General features: G+C 39.3%; 1 protein-coding gene across 3 annotated transcripts in view; it reads right to left on the bottom strand.

Moving 5' to 3' along the window:
- Nucleotides 1-342: 342 nt before the first annotated feature.
- Nucleotides 343-16,679, bottom strand: part of Csrnp3 (cysteine and serine rich nuclear protein 3) — a 181,307-nt gene continuing 164,970 nt past the window's right edge. For all 3 annotated transcript variants that reach the window (XM_034494532.2, XM_076928838.1, XM_076928837.1), the window contains 2 exons: nt 7,000-7,296; nt 343-4,984 (listed from right to left, as the gene is read on the bottom strand). In XM_034494532.2, coding sequence (XP_034350423.1) covers nt 3,932-4,984; nt 7,000-7,296 — 1,350 coding nt within the window. In that variant the 3' untranslated portion in view covers nt 343-3,931. The remainder of the gene's footprint in view (nt 4,985-6,999; nt 7,297-16,679) is intronic.

Genomic DNA, 16,679 nt, shown 5'->3' with positions numbered 1-16,679 from the left:
TAGTTAGCATTGCATCCAAGAAACAATTCTTTGAACATCTTTTCCCTGAATCCAAACTTATTTCCTAAGCTCCAGTAGGATGAAGTAAGTTCCATCAATTTAGGGAAATTAGCACTGTATAGATGCAGACTATACAGAATTAGAAGAATCAATAACAGCATTCCCAATAAGACATGGAGGATTCCGATAGAGAAGGATCTGAAGAGGCTTGACCATCTTACATCACCCTTCTTTGTCCTCACCCTTCCATATATGGGAGTCCCCTGCTCGTTTTGCTACCAGGTCAGCTGTTATAACATAGGAGGTATCCAATAAAAACTTATTAAAAGAAAAAGTGGATACTTAACACATTCTGAAGATGGTACATCTTGTTTAATAAAAATCTAGGTTAAAAAAATTGCCTAGAATATAAGCAATATAACCTCAGCATTTCTCGAGAATTGTGGCAAGTTGCTATAACTGGCACTGTTTTGTAGGAATGAGCAGAAGTGATCCTGCTGGGCCATGCAATTATAAGAATTTCTTCCTTTGAGGAGATGTTAGACATTTTATATGTGGTTGGCATGACATGGTGAGAAAAACATAATTCTATCACAAGACTGGCTTTCAAAAAGTCTACTATTCAATCTACCAAAAGAAAAGAGACCATTTGATTTTACACACATTTTAATATTGGATGGAGGAGGGACTTAAAATACTCTTTTAATTTCTTTCTACCAATGAAAAGTTAAAAAAAAATTTAAAGGGGATTGAGGCTGCTCAGGTCGCTTGACTTGCAAATCAGTTTGGCCAGTATAGCTGGGAATAAAATCTTTAAAGCAATAGATAGGATGTGGAGCATTGGGCATTGTAGTTGATAGTGCTTGACTTGGGAGCTGTGTGCAAAGAGAGACTCTAATTTGGTTGGATGTACTACAGAAGCAACACAACAGCTGCAGGTCAAACCATTGTCTCTTGGTACTAAGATTTAAAGTGTCTCAACCTGGTTGCAGCTAACTGCTCCTCTCCCTTTGAAAAGCAGTAATCATTGTGGCACTTGCCTGGCATGTGGGCAGTTCTATTGAGTATGTCTGTTAGCAGAGAAGAACAATCCAGAAGAATCATTGTGTTCTCAGTTCAGTTCCTTCTGGGAAAGGAAGTCACAAAGAAATAATTCCTCATTAATATTATTTGTAACTTTAACTCAAATGTTCAATCAATTGCTCTCAAAATTCTTCTCTCTTTATAGTTTTAGGTAAAGCACAATCTGATTGTACTGCAGGAACTAGCTATCCAGAACTCATTACGAGCTACTGCCTACAATCTGCCCCACTCTAGGGGATGGTGTATGTGTATTCTGTGTTTGTGTGTATCTAATAAAGATAAGATATGCAGGGTTTGATTTGTTATTGTTGCTAAGATAGGTAGCCTGTACCTATTATGATTTGTGAGGAATGTCTACTTAGGGATGTAAAAACTTAGAATGGCAGCTTTCATGCTTAGAAAGGAGATTTATCCTTATCAGAGTGAAACTTTCTATGCCAATTGAATAGAAAGAGGATGAAGGCTCTGCTTCTGAAGTATCCTTTTGGGAAAACTAAAGCTGCAAAAGAGAAACCCAACAAAATACAAAAAAAAAAAAAAAAAAAAAAAAAGTTTCAAACCTTGTAAAAATAAAGCTGGGCTGGAAGAAACATCTCTGAAGACCCAGGAAGTGGACTGTCATTCACTGAATCAACCCTACCCTAGTCAGAATTACCCTGGGCCTCCCCACATTCTGTTCTAATTGCAGCCTTCAAGTGCCTCACCAGCAGATACTTCCAGAGGTTGGAATGGTCCAGCAAATACAGAACACAGAATTCTTTCATTTGCTTGAACAAAGGAACAATAGCCTTTTGTCATTTCTTCTTGGAGCCCCGCCCTTTAGATTGCGTAGGCAGGAGACAACATCACTGGAAGTTTTGGAATTTATTAGAGAGAACTCTGGACATATTACGCAATCTGAGTAAATTCCCGCCAGATTAGCCTCACCGGTCAACCAAGAGGAGTTGTTGGCCCCCCATTACTGCTTTCAGTAGCATGACAGACCCAAAGTGCTTTAAATGTTAGTAAAAATTAGTGTTGATTTAGTCTTGAGGCGGCATAGAGAAGGAACAAGTCTACAAGCAAACATACTTTCCCCACATGGAGTTTAAATAGAGGTTTCTCACCAGAGGACTCCAAAGCACATTCAATTCTCTGTTAGGACTGAGTTAGGTCCTCGGAGTGGTGAAGGAAAACAAGCCATTTATTTGATCAAATAACATAGTATGCTGTAAGGAACTGAAATCTGAAAGTTATTCATATGCCCACATCTAGGAGGCATTAAAAAAAAATTAGAGATGCAGTTACTACAGAGCAGGGTGTGTCTACATTTTAAATAGCCATAAAGTATGAGAAATGATGTCACCATAGAATGTCAAATCTGGGAAGCGGATTCAGCATAATGACTGCATTGGGGGAAACCATAACACTTGTTCTATAGGTGCTTAAGCTGGTAGGTAAGAAGTTGCTCAGAGTCCTCGAGGCACGGGAAGCAGGCCGTCTAGAGGCGGGTGGGGCACGTTTCCTTTCTATCCATTCTCTTTACTAAGTAAGAGAGTGTGAGGTGGCTGCCTTCGCAATACATTCTGGACTGTGCTGCTGACTCTCCCAGGCAAGACAGATAAAAACACTCCAGAAAATGAGGCCTAATGAGTTTGTGAGCCCAGTTCTGCCTTCAATCAGCTAGTCACTAAGTGGAAATCTCATTACATGTTTTTTTTTTTTTTCTTTCCTTTTGCATTTGTAGAGATGGATTGATTGTGGTGGAGATAGGGTGCTGAGGCTCTGCCCCTACCCCCACCTCCACCCCCAGCCTTCTCTCTGTTAGGATTGAGTTAGGTCCTAGGAGTGGTAAAGGAAAATTAGTCATTTTCCTTCGCGTCATTGGAGGAATCCTCTATCTCTATTGTATGAACTTTTTTTTTTTTTTAATAATTAAAAAAATTTGATGTCAAAGCATTCTGAGACCCCATCCCACACGAGGTACCATGAAGGGGCACTAAAGTGCATTTTGATGGAGGGAGTAGAGTTTAAAGGTGCTGTCCAAGCTTATAAACAAGATGACACTGTTTGAAAAGGAAAGGCAATGCCGTCTAGCTCAGCTGAGGGAGAGCGGTGGACTGGACCCTCACCAGAGGATTGTCCTAACTCTTGAGAAAAAACTGTATAAGGACCTGCACATATAGACTCATTTGTCCCAAATAGCAAAAATAGGCCTATTTCATCCTTAAGAAAGTATTTGCAAATCTGCTGAGTCATGATCGTAAAAATGTGGTGGATTCCAGATGCGATCCTGTGGACATGCTCTGTGGTGCTAGCTAACACGTCTTCGGCTTCAATGAACATGCTGTTCATTTTCTTCAAAGCATGACTTCTAAACTACCATAAATAAAATACACAAGAAACGATTCGATCTTTTTTTTTCTTACAATAATAACTTTTACATTAAAAAGTCACCGTCATCTTCAGATATATCGAAAAATTAGGACTCTAAATCTGCTTGTTTTCTAGTCTTAGTTAACAATCTTGCACAGGCCCGATAATCTAAAACTTGGAGCTATGATCTGCATAGCTTGGCAGGTTTCACACAGTTTGACAGGTAGGCAACTGTGAGATATGCATTTTTTTTTTTTAATTTAGCATTTTCTATCAAAACAGTTCAGAATCGTTTAAAATCCCCATAGCGACTGTATTTGTGCCACGCCACAGTTGGGAAGCTAGAAAGGAAGGAAGGAAATACTGTCTGGAAGATAAATCACAGTCCACATATTCTTGGTCTTCAGGTTTAAACAACGATGAGCCCAGCAAAGGCAAAACAAAGCCTCAAACAGAAGACTTGGTCCTATAATAAATAGAATAATTGAAGCAACTAAACGGGGACTGTTTCCACCACGGGGGACTGAATGCACTCCTCATGCAATCTGCTTTTTTCTGCAAGGCTCAAAGGATTTTCTGCAGGATGCTCTGAGATGTGGCTGTCGCCATTCAAGGTGGAGACGAACCCTTCCTGGGAAGGGCCTTTCAAGTATGAGTGAAATTCCACTTCGGGAAGATTGGACCTGTGTTCAGGATATAAGGGGTTACAGGGCACCCCACTATCGTTTTCAGAGGTGGGGCAGCAAACGATGACAGACGGATTGGCAGCTGGGTAGTGGGAGGCTCCATAGGCCTCTTCCGCTTGCCTGGCATAGTCAACAAATCGCTCCGGGGTCATGGCGTAAGGCACCAGCGAAAGGGCACCGTTTTTGACAGCATCTCTTTCAGAATAGTTGTCAGAGAGCTGGCTAGGAGTTCCTGGGATGTGGCTATCTATTTGGTAGTACAGAGTTGAAGAGCTAGCGTAAAATGAAGCATTTTTTGTGTGGCTTTCATGAACTGCGGTGCCATCAGAGTAACAAAGGACAGAAGGAAGGGGAACAACTTCAGTATGGGCTCCGAGCCCTTCTACAAAGCCGTCTCCCTTGTCGTCGTCTTCATCTTCCTCCTCCTCTTCCTCTTCTTCTTCTTCCTCCTCTTCTTCCTCATCTGATTCACTGGGGGCCAGGCTTTGGGTGCTAGAGTCAGTGGCTCCACTGCAGAAACTGCTTCCATCCTCCTCCTCTTCCTCCTCGTCTCCTTGGCAATCCAGTTCCTCCTGCAGGTGCAGCACGGCAGCCTGGGGTTCGGTTTCAATCTCGAAATTGTCTGCGATGGAGTATTCAACAGAATGAGCGACAGGGCCCATGGAAGGACCGTGGGTGCTTATCTCTCCGTGGCAGCCGTTCAGCGTGGGGGTTTGCTGCTCTCGGTTCTTCTCCAGTTCAAGTTTCATTATTGTGTGCAAAAAATGAGTCCGGACACGGATAGGATTAAATTCAATTCTACCTGCTGTGTTACTACAGCCTTCCTTCGTACAGCCACATGGGAAAGACATACGATCCACCTTGGAAGGAAGAACACAGATTAGCAGCAAGGAACTGTTACAGACCAAATAAAATCAAGGACTTTGTAACAATCCTGTGAATGAAGTAAAGCATTCAGGTTCTACTTCTGTCACAGCAAACTGCAGATAAGCTGCAAGTAAAAGGTGCCGGGGAAATGAAGACTTAAGTTATGGCAACGAACTGGTTTCTAAATGTATGTTCAAAAGAGTGGTGGCATGAGGATAATTGAGAATTTATATTTGATTGTGCCCTCAGGGCTTCCGTATTTCTCCACTCTCTACTTTCCATTCTCCTTTCCCATTTGATTTTGTTCCTATCTTGCAAACCCAGTGCATTTTGGTGCATTCTAACTCACCCACTTCCCAGTCACACCCAGACTGTTCCCCCAGAACCCTTAGACTAATCTAACTTCTATGACATCATTACATGCCACTCTGTTCTTTTATCAGATGACCTTCACTGCTCCTGAAGTCTGGGATGACACTACTTAGAGTCACCCAGAGCCATACTGCTATTGTCTCAATGCTGTGTCTTCTTCTCAGTGGGCCCTTGCTATGTGGATGCAGGTTGTTTGCCCTGCTTTCCTCTTGAAAAAGAGAAGCCCATTTCAAATGGACGTATCCTGTGCCTAAGAATGTAACTTCCAGGAATCAGGAGACCTGGGAGCTGAAGACCAGCCCAGGCAACTTAGAAAAACCCTTTCTCAAAATAATACATTTTAAAAACGTTAGCTCAGTGGGGGTAGAGTACTTGCCTATCATGTCCATGAGGCACCAGACTCAAAACAGAAAAGAAAGAAAGGAGAGAGGGAATCAAGAGGGTAAATGTGTTCTTGGTTTGTTCTCAGTTGCTCAGAAGGGAACTGTCCTTGGCTCTCAGCTGCCTTTCTTTTTTGAAGCGAATTAAGCAAATTTCTCCTTTTTAAAAGGAATAAAACTATTTCTGCATAAAGTTAAGAGCAGGTAACCATTCACAGGGCTCTGTTAAATTTCTGATGGATGGGACCAGAGAGTCACCTTGTCAAGGAATTGGTAAACTATTGCTTTTCTCTTTAATTTTAAAGTTTTAAAGTCGTAGCTTTTAAAAGCACAGTCATCCAGATGACGCTGGGGAGGCTATTTCCTGCTATTTTTCATAGAATCTCAAATTTCAGCTTCCGCGCACAAGACAGACTTTTTGCTGTTTATGAGGCTATTCTCAGATTGTAAAAGTTTTCTCCTTGCTTCTTCTGCAGTCTCCTCAAGCCAATCTTGTCACTGTAGTCAGACAGTTACCCCTTTCTTGTTTAGGAAGCCATAGCAGCCCCAAGAAAGGGCTGTAAATTGTAACTTCACTTTATGTTTCATTGAAAAAAGGTAGAGAACATCTGGGGTTCTACAGCTGTGTCTTCTCAGGGCTGTGAAGAGTGAAGTCCATCACAGGCAATAGACAGACAAAGTGCCTGCGCCCTCAGAAAACCTTGTTTACAGAAATGTGTCTAGTTAGATCCCACTGTCTGTTTGACAGCATCTCAACCTGCTTGCTGCAGAAATGACAGAACCTAACAGGTTTACCTGACATGCCTACTTCAGACAAGGTAGGAATGCAACTGGCTTTTTAAAAGATCTATCTGGCTAGGAACTTCTCTAATAAGTCTATACCACTGGTGATGAATTGTTACACCCCATGGGTGAACCAGAAAATATGAACCCAAATGGAACAGACAGTGTCCTCTCCCAGACTGCATATAAAAAAAAGCTAAAATAAGCTGGCATAATGACTGAATCCAGGAGGAAACACCTTCAATAAACTCAGCTGCAGCTTGAATTGCCATTCACAGTACACACAGTATAAGTATTTTATGAATGCCCTTGAATTAGGGTTTCTTTCCCCTTGAATTATGTGTCTTTCCTTGCCAGTATTTTTTTTTTCTCCAGGTTAAAAAAAAAATGCCTTATTATACACAACATGACTGCTTCTTTCTGGGGTGGCATGTGACAGTTTTTTTCCAGATGCTTGAGATCCCAATTCTTACCTGACATTTAATGCCTGCCAGGCTGCAGGTACACGTTTCTGGATCACAGAACACTCTGCAGTCACAGCCGCAGTCCTCCCGAGACAGTCGGATGGCCCGCAGCTCATGTTTTTCCTCAACGTCGATCTTTTTCACCCCCGAGGCTCGCAGCAGAGCTCTCCGCTTTTTAGTGGGCAGAGGTTGTAGGAAGAAGTACTCGTCTACTTCTGTGTTGTCTAAATCAATATCGTCATCGGAAATGTCATCCACAGTCAGAGTGCTGGCTTCCTCAGATTCTACAGTGCCATTCTTAGTCATCTACGAAGACAAGGAAGCAAACAAGGATATCATTTGGGCAGAGTCCAAAATCCCCACTTCAGTGTTGCTGAGGATGAATGAGATGCGCTGTCATGCAGAGAGTCCCTGGGACCGCAGAAGTCAGAGGAAGGAGAAACAATGGTGTCGAAATAAATGGCTTTTAAAATGCTCTGATCATGGAAGATGGCTAAATGCAACCCTCACCCTCTCAACGTCAGTGACCACGGATAAAACTCAGGCGACCCTGTAGTGTAACCAGACCAGAGGGTACAGACACCCACGCCAGAAAGCTGTCTTTACACTCAGCTCACAGTGACATCTCTGATGCCAGAGGAAATGTGCCCTGGATCAGAGGTGACCGCATCTCAATGGGAGCCTTGACCACCTTACTCAGCAAACATCATGTCCTTGAAATAATAGTGTGCCTTTCAGGACCCTGAAAAGCACATATACGGGACATAAAGTCGCACTGTGCTGCTGGGATCGCCAGCACAGTTATTACCCAGAACAATCCAAGAAGGAGGGCATGATAGAAGTAATCGGTCAGGTCAGCATGCTCTCAGTAAGACAAGGACATAGATTAATGCTGGCAAGGACTCGTCAACCCACGACTGAGACAAACTGTATTCTCGAAGGAGTGCATGCAGACCTCTCTCTGTGCAAAGGCAAGCTTTCTGTGTAACAGCTCATGGGGACATTCACTCTGCCTATTTGTGATGGCTGTGACTCTGTGTGTGTGTGTATACACACACACACACACACACACACACACATATTTCTTTTCTATATTAATCTCATCCATCAATAAACCCTAAATATAGATTTTACTTACTATTATTAAAAAAAACCCTATTGTTTCCTTCATATAAAACATTTTGAAAAAGTTTTCCCTAAACATGAACAAAATATTTTCGTGAGGAGCAGCTCAGTAATAAAGGAAAAAACTTCATAAGAAATAAACCAAGGATGTTCTAAATATAGAAGGTAGTTTAATTATTTAATTTATTATCTTCTGAATTTCATTAATTATGGCTATTACTGTGCTTGGTGAACTTGACAACTCATCCATTAAGTAGTGAAAATACTCTAGAGATATCAGACATGCTTTCGTCTTTGTAGGAAAGAGTTCGTATTAAGATAGAAATATTTACTACTGGGCAATAGCCTTAGATTGTCTAACTCCTGAGTGTCCTGCAGAGAAAAATTAAAATTAGACTTTTACCCTCCTATAGAGAAATTTCCACCAAAGAAAGGACCAGGGATAACTGCATACTAAGATATATTGTGAAGGGACCTTGTGGTGTGTTTTCAAAAGCTACTTAGTTATGTCTTGTGACTATTTTAGAACTTGAGCCTGTCATCTCAGAAAGACCTTATTATTGGGCATTGTTTCTTAGTATGATCCACTCTATATTTTCCCCTTGGCATTTGTATGAAAGTGTACATATGAGGACATGTCTGTGTAGGTATGCATGTATGTACATATGTGTAAGTAAGGAGTTGATGCTGGGTTACCTTAGTCTACTACCCTTTGTCTTAGTTTTTGGGGGCCTCTCACTGAATCTGGAGTTTCCTGTTTAGTCACACTGACTGAATAACATGGTCCCAGGATCTGTTTGTCTCTAATTCCCCTGTCTCTACTTACCATACCCAGCTCCTTCTTTGGGAGCTGGATTTAAACTCAGGTCCTTCTGCACAAGCACTTTCTGACTGAGCCTTCTGCCTAGCCTGGCATCCTTTTTATATGTACTGCTTAAACTGGAATACCCAATACCATGATGTTACTTTGGTTGTGGTTAGCACTTCTACTAATTCTCTCTTATTAGCCATCTGCATGTTTCTAGTTATAAAGATCTGATTTTCTAAGACATTCAAATGTAAAACCATCTAGCACACTAGATCTTCACTGAGTGAAGCTTCTTGACAATCAAAGTGTCCCCTTTCACTTCCCTCAGTAGCACCAAAGTCTTTTTAGCTAATACCTGGCTGGTCTATGTGAATTGCAGCAAGCTTCTGACTTCAGTACATGTAGGTGCCCATTCCAGTACATTCCTTTCATATTTATATTACATTGCATTTCACTATACACTTACTATAATGTTGTTACTTTGATATATTGTCACAACAAAATCTATAGCTTAGATGACAAGTCACAGATCCCCACCCCCAACAAAAGAGGAGAAAGCAGCTATCATAAGAAATACAAGATCTTACAGTAAGACCAAGTGAGGGAAGGATTTGAGTATCAGCCTGTAATCTCAGCACTCTGTAACTGAAAGAAAAAGACGGTGAACTTGAAGTCAACCTGGGCAATGTTGTGAAACAGTTTTTAACCACAAAAGAATAAGAAGTGAGATTTTAGCCAGCATTTACAACCATAGTAAAGTTGCTAGAGTAACATAATCAATTGACACCTAACAAGTAAGAAAAAATTTAAATATTGGTATGTGTGACTGAAGATTCGGTTTACTCTGACTATAAATGTTGTTAGAAATAAATTTCACATCTTGTATAATTCATATCCTTCCATTACAAGTAATTTCATTTAAAAATAAAAGATTAAGAACAAAATTCCTTCCCACATAGCTGTAATCTGTTATCACTCTTGTTCAAGAGCTTTAGTTTTCTTCAAAATCGGCTTCAACATGGAGGTGATCTCATGAAGTTTGCCCCTCCTGCACACCCCCAACCCCTGCAACTCTTCAAGATCATTTCTAATGAAGACCAGGAACAATCTAATTGAATTTGTTCAATTGTTTATGTTGCCCAATTTCTGGTTTCTGTGTTGCTTCTATTGGTTGCTTTCCCCCTCGTTTCTACAATATAGTAACTCACAGAAAGCACCGTAAAAGAAGATGGGCTTACTATTTGAGAGGGCACAGTCCACCATGGCAAGAGCACAGGAACTGGAATATGAGACAGCCTTTCTCTGCTGAGATCAGGAAGCAGAGAGCAGGTAGCTTGCTTACTCTCTTCTCCTTTCTATTAATTCCGCTAGACAGTGTCACCTACATTTAGAGCTGGCCTTCTCTCCTCAGTCAAACCTCTCTGGAAACACTGTCCCAGATGTGTATCTCCTGGGTGATTCTGAAACCAGTCCAACTGACAGTGGACATATCAGTCATCACAATTGCCTTTGAGACATATTCCCTATCATACACTTTAACTGCAATCTGTGTCCGTTTTTTGTTTTGTTTTGTTTTATTGTTTTGTTTTTGTTTTAAGTTAAGGCTTCCACCATTTAATTTAAATGCTCTTTACAATTTGGTGACTACCAGTGCTGCTTTTAAATGTATCTTCCCCATTGAGAGCAATTTAGGAGGAAGCCAAGAAGCTCCCTTCTTTCTCCCCACAACACCTATCCATTTGCTCCCAAGATCTGGTGCAAGGATCCAGGAGCTCCACCAGGATCACCTCTTCTGCTTTCACATGTACTCCAGGGCCATCTTCCCTGGTAAGAACATTCAGATTCTATGGGACTTTTCTCCCTTGACATGAGTGCTACTTTCAGTGTTTTTTCCTACCTCAAAACAGAATGGCTGACCTGCCAGACATCGCTCTCCACAAGGAGACCCCATGTTTTATACACCAATGAGTCTCAGACTCCCTGAGATCTCTCCAATGAAGACTGAAATGAGCCAATTCTCATGTAGTATTCTATGTCTATAGACTTAAAGGTTCCGTTGGTACCTGGTACAGGGCTGGGACAAGTTAATATGCTCATTTGTTGATAGGGGGGTTGATTTGTAATGGTTAATTTGAAAGTATGTGTTATTGGATATGCTATTTTAAACACAAAATAACTGTTTAGACAGACAGCATACACAATAACAAGTGCTTTCAAACATACGCTCACTTTTGAGGTGGTTCAAAGCTACATAAATTCTTCAGAATGGGAGAAATATCTTTGCCAACTACACACATGGCCAGGCATTAATATATAAAGCATTAAAAATTTAAACCATTCCAATTAAAATCATTCAGTAAACAAATGGGCATATTAACTGGTCAGTTCTCAAAAAAAAAGAAATACAAATGGTCAATAATTACATGAAAAAATTCAACATTTTTAGCAATAGGAAAATTAAAATTAAGGATACATTGATATTCCATTTCAACCTGGGTCAGAACATCAATAAAACAAATGACAACAAATGACATTCTAAGAAAGATGTCTGGAAAACAAAAAACTTATACTCTGCTGGTATGAATACAAACTGGTGCAATCATTATGGAAAGCATGAAAATTCCTCAGTAATACCACACAGAACTATTGAATAATCCAGCAATTGCACTCAAAGCTATAAACCTAAAGGAACCTAGGTCAATATACCACATTGATTAATCTTGTGAACCCATTTTTGTTATAGCACTGCTCACAATAGATAAGCTATGGAACCAGTCAAATGCCCATTAACATAGGATTAGGTAAAATATAATACATATTCCAATGGAGTTATTACTGATCTTTAAGGAAGAATAAAACTGAGTTAGTTGTAGGAAAATAGATAAAACTAGAGATCATCATGTCAAGTTAAAGAAAAATAGAATCAGAAAAACAAATATTTTTATATGTAAAATCTACAATAATACATATATTTCAATATGTATGTGATGATTCTTATATATAGATGTTGTTATATATGCCTATAGGAACTAAAGAGACAAGTGAGAGAAATAAGATGTACTGGGAGAAGAAAGACAAATACAGTCTCTCTTCTCTCATATGCAGAATCTGTCTGTCTATACATATATACATATACATTATATACATTATATACATATAAACATACACATACATATACGCATCTGCCTACCAGTCTGTTTGTCCATCCATCTATATAGTGGCTATTACTGGTTGTCAACTTGACTATACCTGGAATGAACTACAATCCAGGATTGGAAGGCTCACCTGTGATCCTGATCTTGAGGCTGGGAGATACAAGTTTCTGACCTGGATCTTGGCATGGAGATCTTGAGGAATAGTGGCTATGAGTCTCAGGAGACTAAAGCAAGGAGATCTCTGAGTTCAAGGTCATCTGGGACAAAGCAAGTCCAAGATCCAGGTGTGGTGGTGCACACCTTTAATCTGGGTCACACCTTCTGCTGGAGACCTACATAAGGACAGTGGAAGAAGGAAGATTCTCTCTTCTTCACCTGCTTGCTTTGTGAAACAGAGCAACTGCTAGATCCTTGGACTTCCATTCACAGCTGGTGCTGCCAATTGTTGGGGAGCTGCTACAGATTTTAAGTCATTAACAAATTCCCTTACTATATCGAGACTACCCATAAGTTCTGTGACTCTAAAGAACCCTGACTAATACAATCCACCCATCCATCCATCCATCCATCCATCCATCCACCCATCCACCCATCCATCCATCCACCCATCCATCCATCCATCCATCCATCCATCCATCCATCCATCCCTTACCTTCTACAACTATCAATGAATGATATAAACACAGCAGAGGGATTTTTAAAGGAGTGAAGGACATCAGAAAGGGCCATGATGAGGGGCACATAAACACAGTTCAATGATACACATGTATGAAAATGTCATGGTGAAGCCTATTATTTTCACACTAACTGACAATAAGTCATTTTTAAAAAGCCAGACATGGTGGTGCACACCTGTAATTTCAGCATCTGGGAAATAACAGCAAGAGGGTTGTAAGTTTGAGGTTAGCCCCAGACACATATAAAAATCCTGTTTTAAAAGATCAAGGTGTGGAGATATACCTTGGTGACAGAGCATTTGACTAGCAACACACACACACACACACAGAGAGAGAGAGAGAGAGAGAGATAGAGACACAGAGAGAGAGAGAGAGAGAGAGAGAGAGATCTAAGTACTATCAAGAATCCTGGTCTTTAATTCTGTTCTGGTTTCCATGGGAAAGAAAGAGAAATTAGAAGTGAAAGTGAAAAAATCATAGAAACCGTTGTGAGTCAATAATAGTAAGTTGTTGAATCTGTGTATCAGAAGCTTTCTAGTGCCTTAGTGCATTTAGCACCACAGACTCATAAAGTAGATATTATCACTATAGCTGTTTACCCAGTGAGAAAATGGAGGCACCAGAATGATAGTTTGCCCAGGATCACAAGGGCTCTAGGTCATGATCTAAATAATCTAATTATATACATCCTATACCGCCCACAGCCATGGCACATAGACACATATTTTACGTAATTAATATTTTCAGTACTTAGTCACTGGGTGTGTGGGCACATAACCCAATCACAATAGACTGGACTAAACAGACAAAGAATCTAATAATTTTAACTCTATTCAGAATGATTTCTGAGCTAGGGTTAACACAGAACTCTTGAGAACACACAGTTGACACATGTAGGAGAAGGTTGGCAAAGGAACACTGTCAGAAGAAGCCTAAATCTGATTTTGGACCAACAATCAGACCAACAGTGGAAGCAGAAGCTCCACCCTGAGCAATAGTGGTCTCAAAAGTCTAATGTAGATCAGAACACGGTGTATTCATTAACCTGCATGTTATCCAAGTGATCGGACTCATGGGATCTCCCCCAGTCTTGGACCTTAAGCAATGAAAAATAGAAAAAAAATTGAAATAAAGGCTAACCCTTCAAAGTGAAGCTTCTTTCTTTCTCTCACCTCAGCTGATGAGTACTTGATTTGTGATTTGATACCATTTGATCTTATATTTTTCTTCTATTTCTATGCATTCATCCATTTCATACTGTTTGGTCTATAAAGTGTAGTCCTGAGATGCATTACTAAAAACTCTGGGTATGGAACTTCACTCTTGAGCATTTATGCAAACCTGTTCAGACTCATTCTGGGACAAAAAGTGTTATAACCTTAGAATGATAAAAGTCAAGCATTTCAATTCTGGAAATTTGGACACACCATAAGTATTAGTAAGCCATTTCAGAAGCTCGTTTTGTACATCTAGACAGAGCAGAGACACCAGACACAGTAGTGTGAGAATCAGAGGGGGATTCTGGATTCTTTGAGATGAACTCAGGATGCCCCCTCCCCAAAAAGTGACATTCTACTTTTTGCTTTCATTTTAATTGTCGACTTAATTTGTTTTCCTACAACTTAATTTTTATTATTAATAACTTCATACATGTACATAAGAGGTTTTGAAATAAATACATGACCATTCTTGCCCCTCCAGTTCCTTCTCTATCTCCCCACTACTTTCCGTTTTCAACTTTGTGGGATACTGCTGTCTTTTTCTTTTAAACCCACTAACTCAATTTCCAGCTCCATGTACATGCATGGGTATAGGACCATCTTCTGGACTATGAGTAACCTTAAATTTATTTTACTTTATTCCAAAGTAGATAAATTCTTTTGTCAATACATTTCATGATCCAGAAGGTATGATATAGATTTTTAAAATGCATGCAAATTAAAGAAAAATATAAGGTAAGGGAAAACAATGATATAAAATTGCAAGTCAATTACTCCTCAGTTCTGAGGCAGTCAAGGCAGGAGAAAGGCTTCACTTTGAAAGATTAACATTCATTTCCATTTTATTTAATTGTTTACAGACCCAGGAAATGAACTGATTCTATGAGTCCATTAATCTGGATAACATGTAGCCTAATGAATGCATTGTGTTCTAGCAAGGATAAGGTGAAAATTTTGGGTGCCATTAAGTACAGCAAACAACCAATTCAATGCAAAATGGTTTTAATGAGAAAAAATGATGAAAATATGATGAACTCAAATGTTAAGCAAAATTGGAAATAAGATCGCTCAAGTAAAGCACTTAAAGTTTGTCTAGGAATGAAATGTTCTGGTCCTTACAAAATTACTAACAAATAGAAAGATTAAAGTGGAAATATGACTGAAAATTCACTCTATTCTAGAAGTACCAATTGTCATGCAAGGATTCTGCTTCTGAGAATGACTTGGGCTGCTGCATGTTCAGCATCAAGTTCTGAGCTCCATAATTATTGCAGTTCATGTGACAGCCGAAGAATGTATTTTAGAGTTGGGAAGACCCGTGTGTTTAAGTTATGTGTCCAAATCTTACTGAGTAAAAAATGGTTGATGCTACTTACAATTAAACTCAGGGTTTACTTGACCCCAAAGTAATTTCCAAATAGTCAAGACTAGTTTAGAGAGAAAATTCTTTAAAATCATGGTAGAAAACATTTACAGATAAGTTTTTTCTAAGCAGCAAACAAAAACAATCAAACTAAACCAGCAGGCAAACATAATATCATTGGATAGCAGTTATGATTGGAGAGTTGACCTCAGTCCAAGACTGGGCCAAAAGACCAAGAATGGTACATTCTTCCTTCAGAAATACAAGATAGGATTCAGACACGGGGAACAGAGAATACAAAAGAAAACAGAGCACTTGGCAGGGGGCATCTTAATTCTGTTTTTTTTTTTTTTAAATTTATTTTTTATTGGCTATTTTATTTGCATGGCATCTTAATTCTGATGGAAATATTGTTAGGAGAAACTGGCCAACACCGAGTGATTTGATTTTTTTTTTTTTTAGCTTAGTCATTTATTCTGGATTGCATCTAATGAACACAGCTTTTCTCTAATTCAGAGTAATATCATACCACATTAGTTTTACTGGCTGGTTTCACATATATTTCTCCTATTGTACTGTGCACACACTGTGAGCAAAGCCTCTGTTTGTCTTGCTTTCTGTTTTGTTTCTGATGCCTTGGTAATGCTAAGTCTCACATAATTGGTTAATAAATTGGTTTTAGTAAATGAATGATTCTCTTAACCACTATGCAATACTACCAATTCCTATGGCAGGTCTGGGGTTTTAGAATGGAGAGTAGTCTGCCTTCTAAGGACCTCTGAGTCTGCTGGAGAAAAGGATGTAATAAACATGACACAGTGTAGTAAAAAAAATATATATATATAGTATATTAATATGTAACATACATTTACATATAATTATATAAATATATAATTTATGTATAAAGTATATAAATAATTACATAAATATAAACAATTATATTTTATTTATTATTTATATTATGTAAATATATAATTATATATAAATTATAAAAATATGTAAATAATTATATATATGTATATATATACACACATACATATATACACATACAAACAGTAGAAGTAAGAGGAGGAAAAAAGTAAAGGGGAAAGAGAAAGCAAGGTACCAAGATAAAAGCATAATTACTCATTTGCTGATGCTTTTCTGATTTCATAATGTCTTAGAAGAAAATGATCTTTAAATCAGAATCGGGAGAACAGGCCTGTCAGGAGGGATGTAGAGCAAAGAAAAGGAAGTAGCGGTGGGGAAGAGCTCTCAACTGCTTCATGTGAGAATCCTCAGGCCCAGACAACTCACGCTTCGCAGTGATGAAAAAGTGTAAGTTATAATTGCTCATTCTAA

This window comes from Arvicanthis niloticus, chromosome 2 (assembly GCF_011762505.2).
Source record: "Arvicanthis niloticus isolate mArvNil1 chromosome 2, mArvNil1.pat.X, whole genome shotgun sequence".
In the NCBI taxonomy this organism is placed as follows: Eukaryota; Metazoa; Chordata; class Mammalia; order Rodentia; family Muridae; genus Arvicanthis; species Arvicanthis niloticus.
The sequence above is the reverse complement of the archived record's forward strand: the minus strand, read 5'-3'. Positions and strand labels throughout refer to the sequence as shown.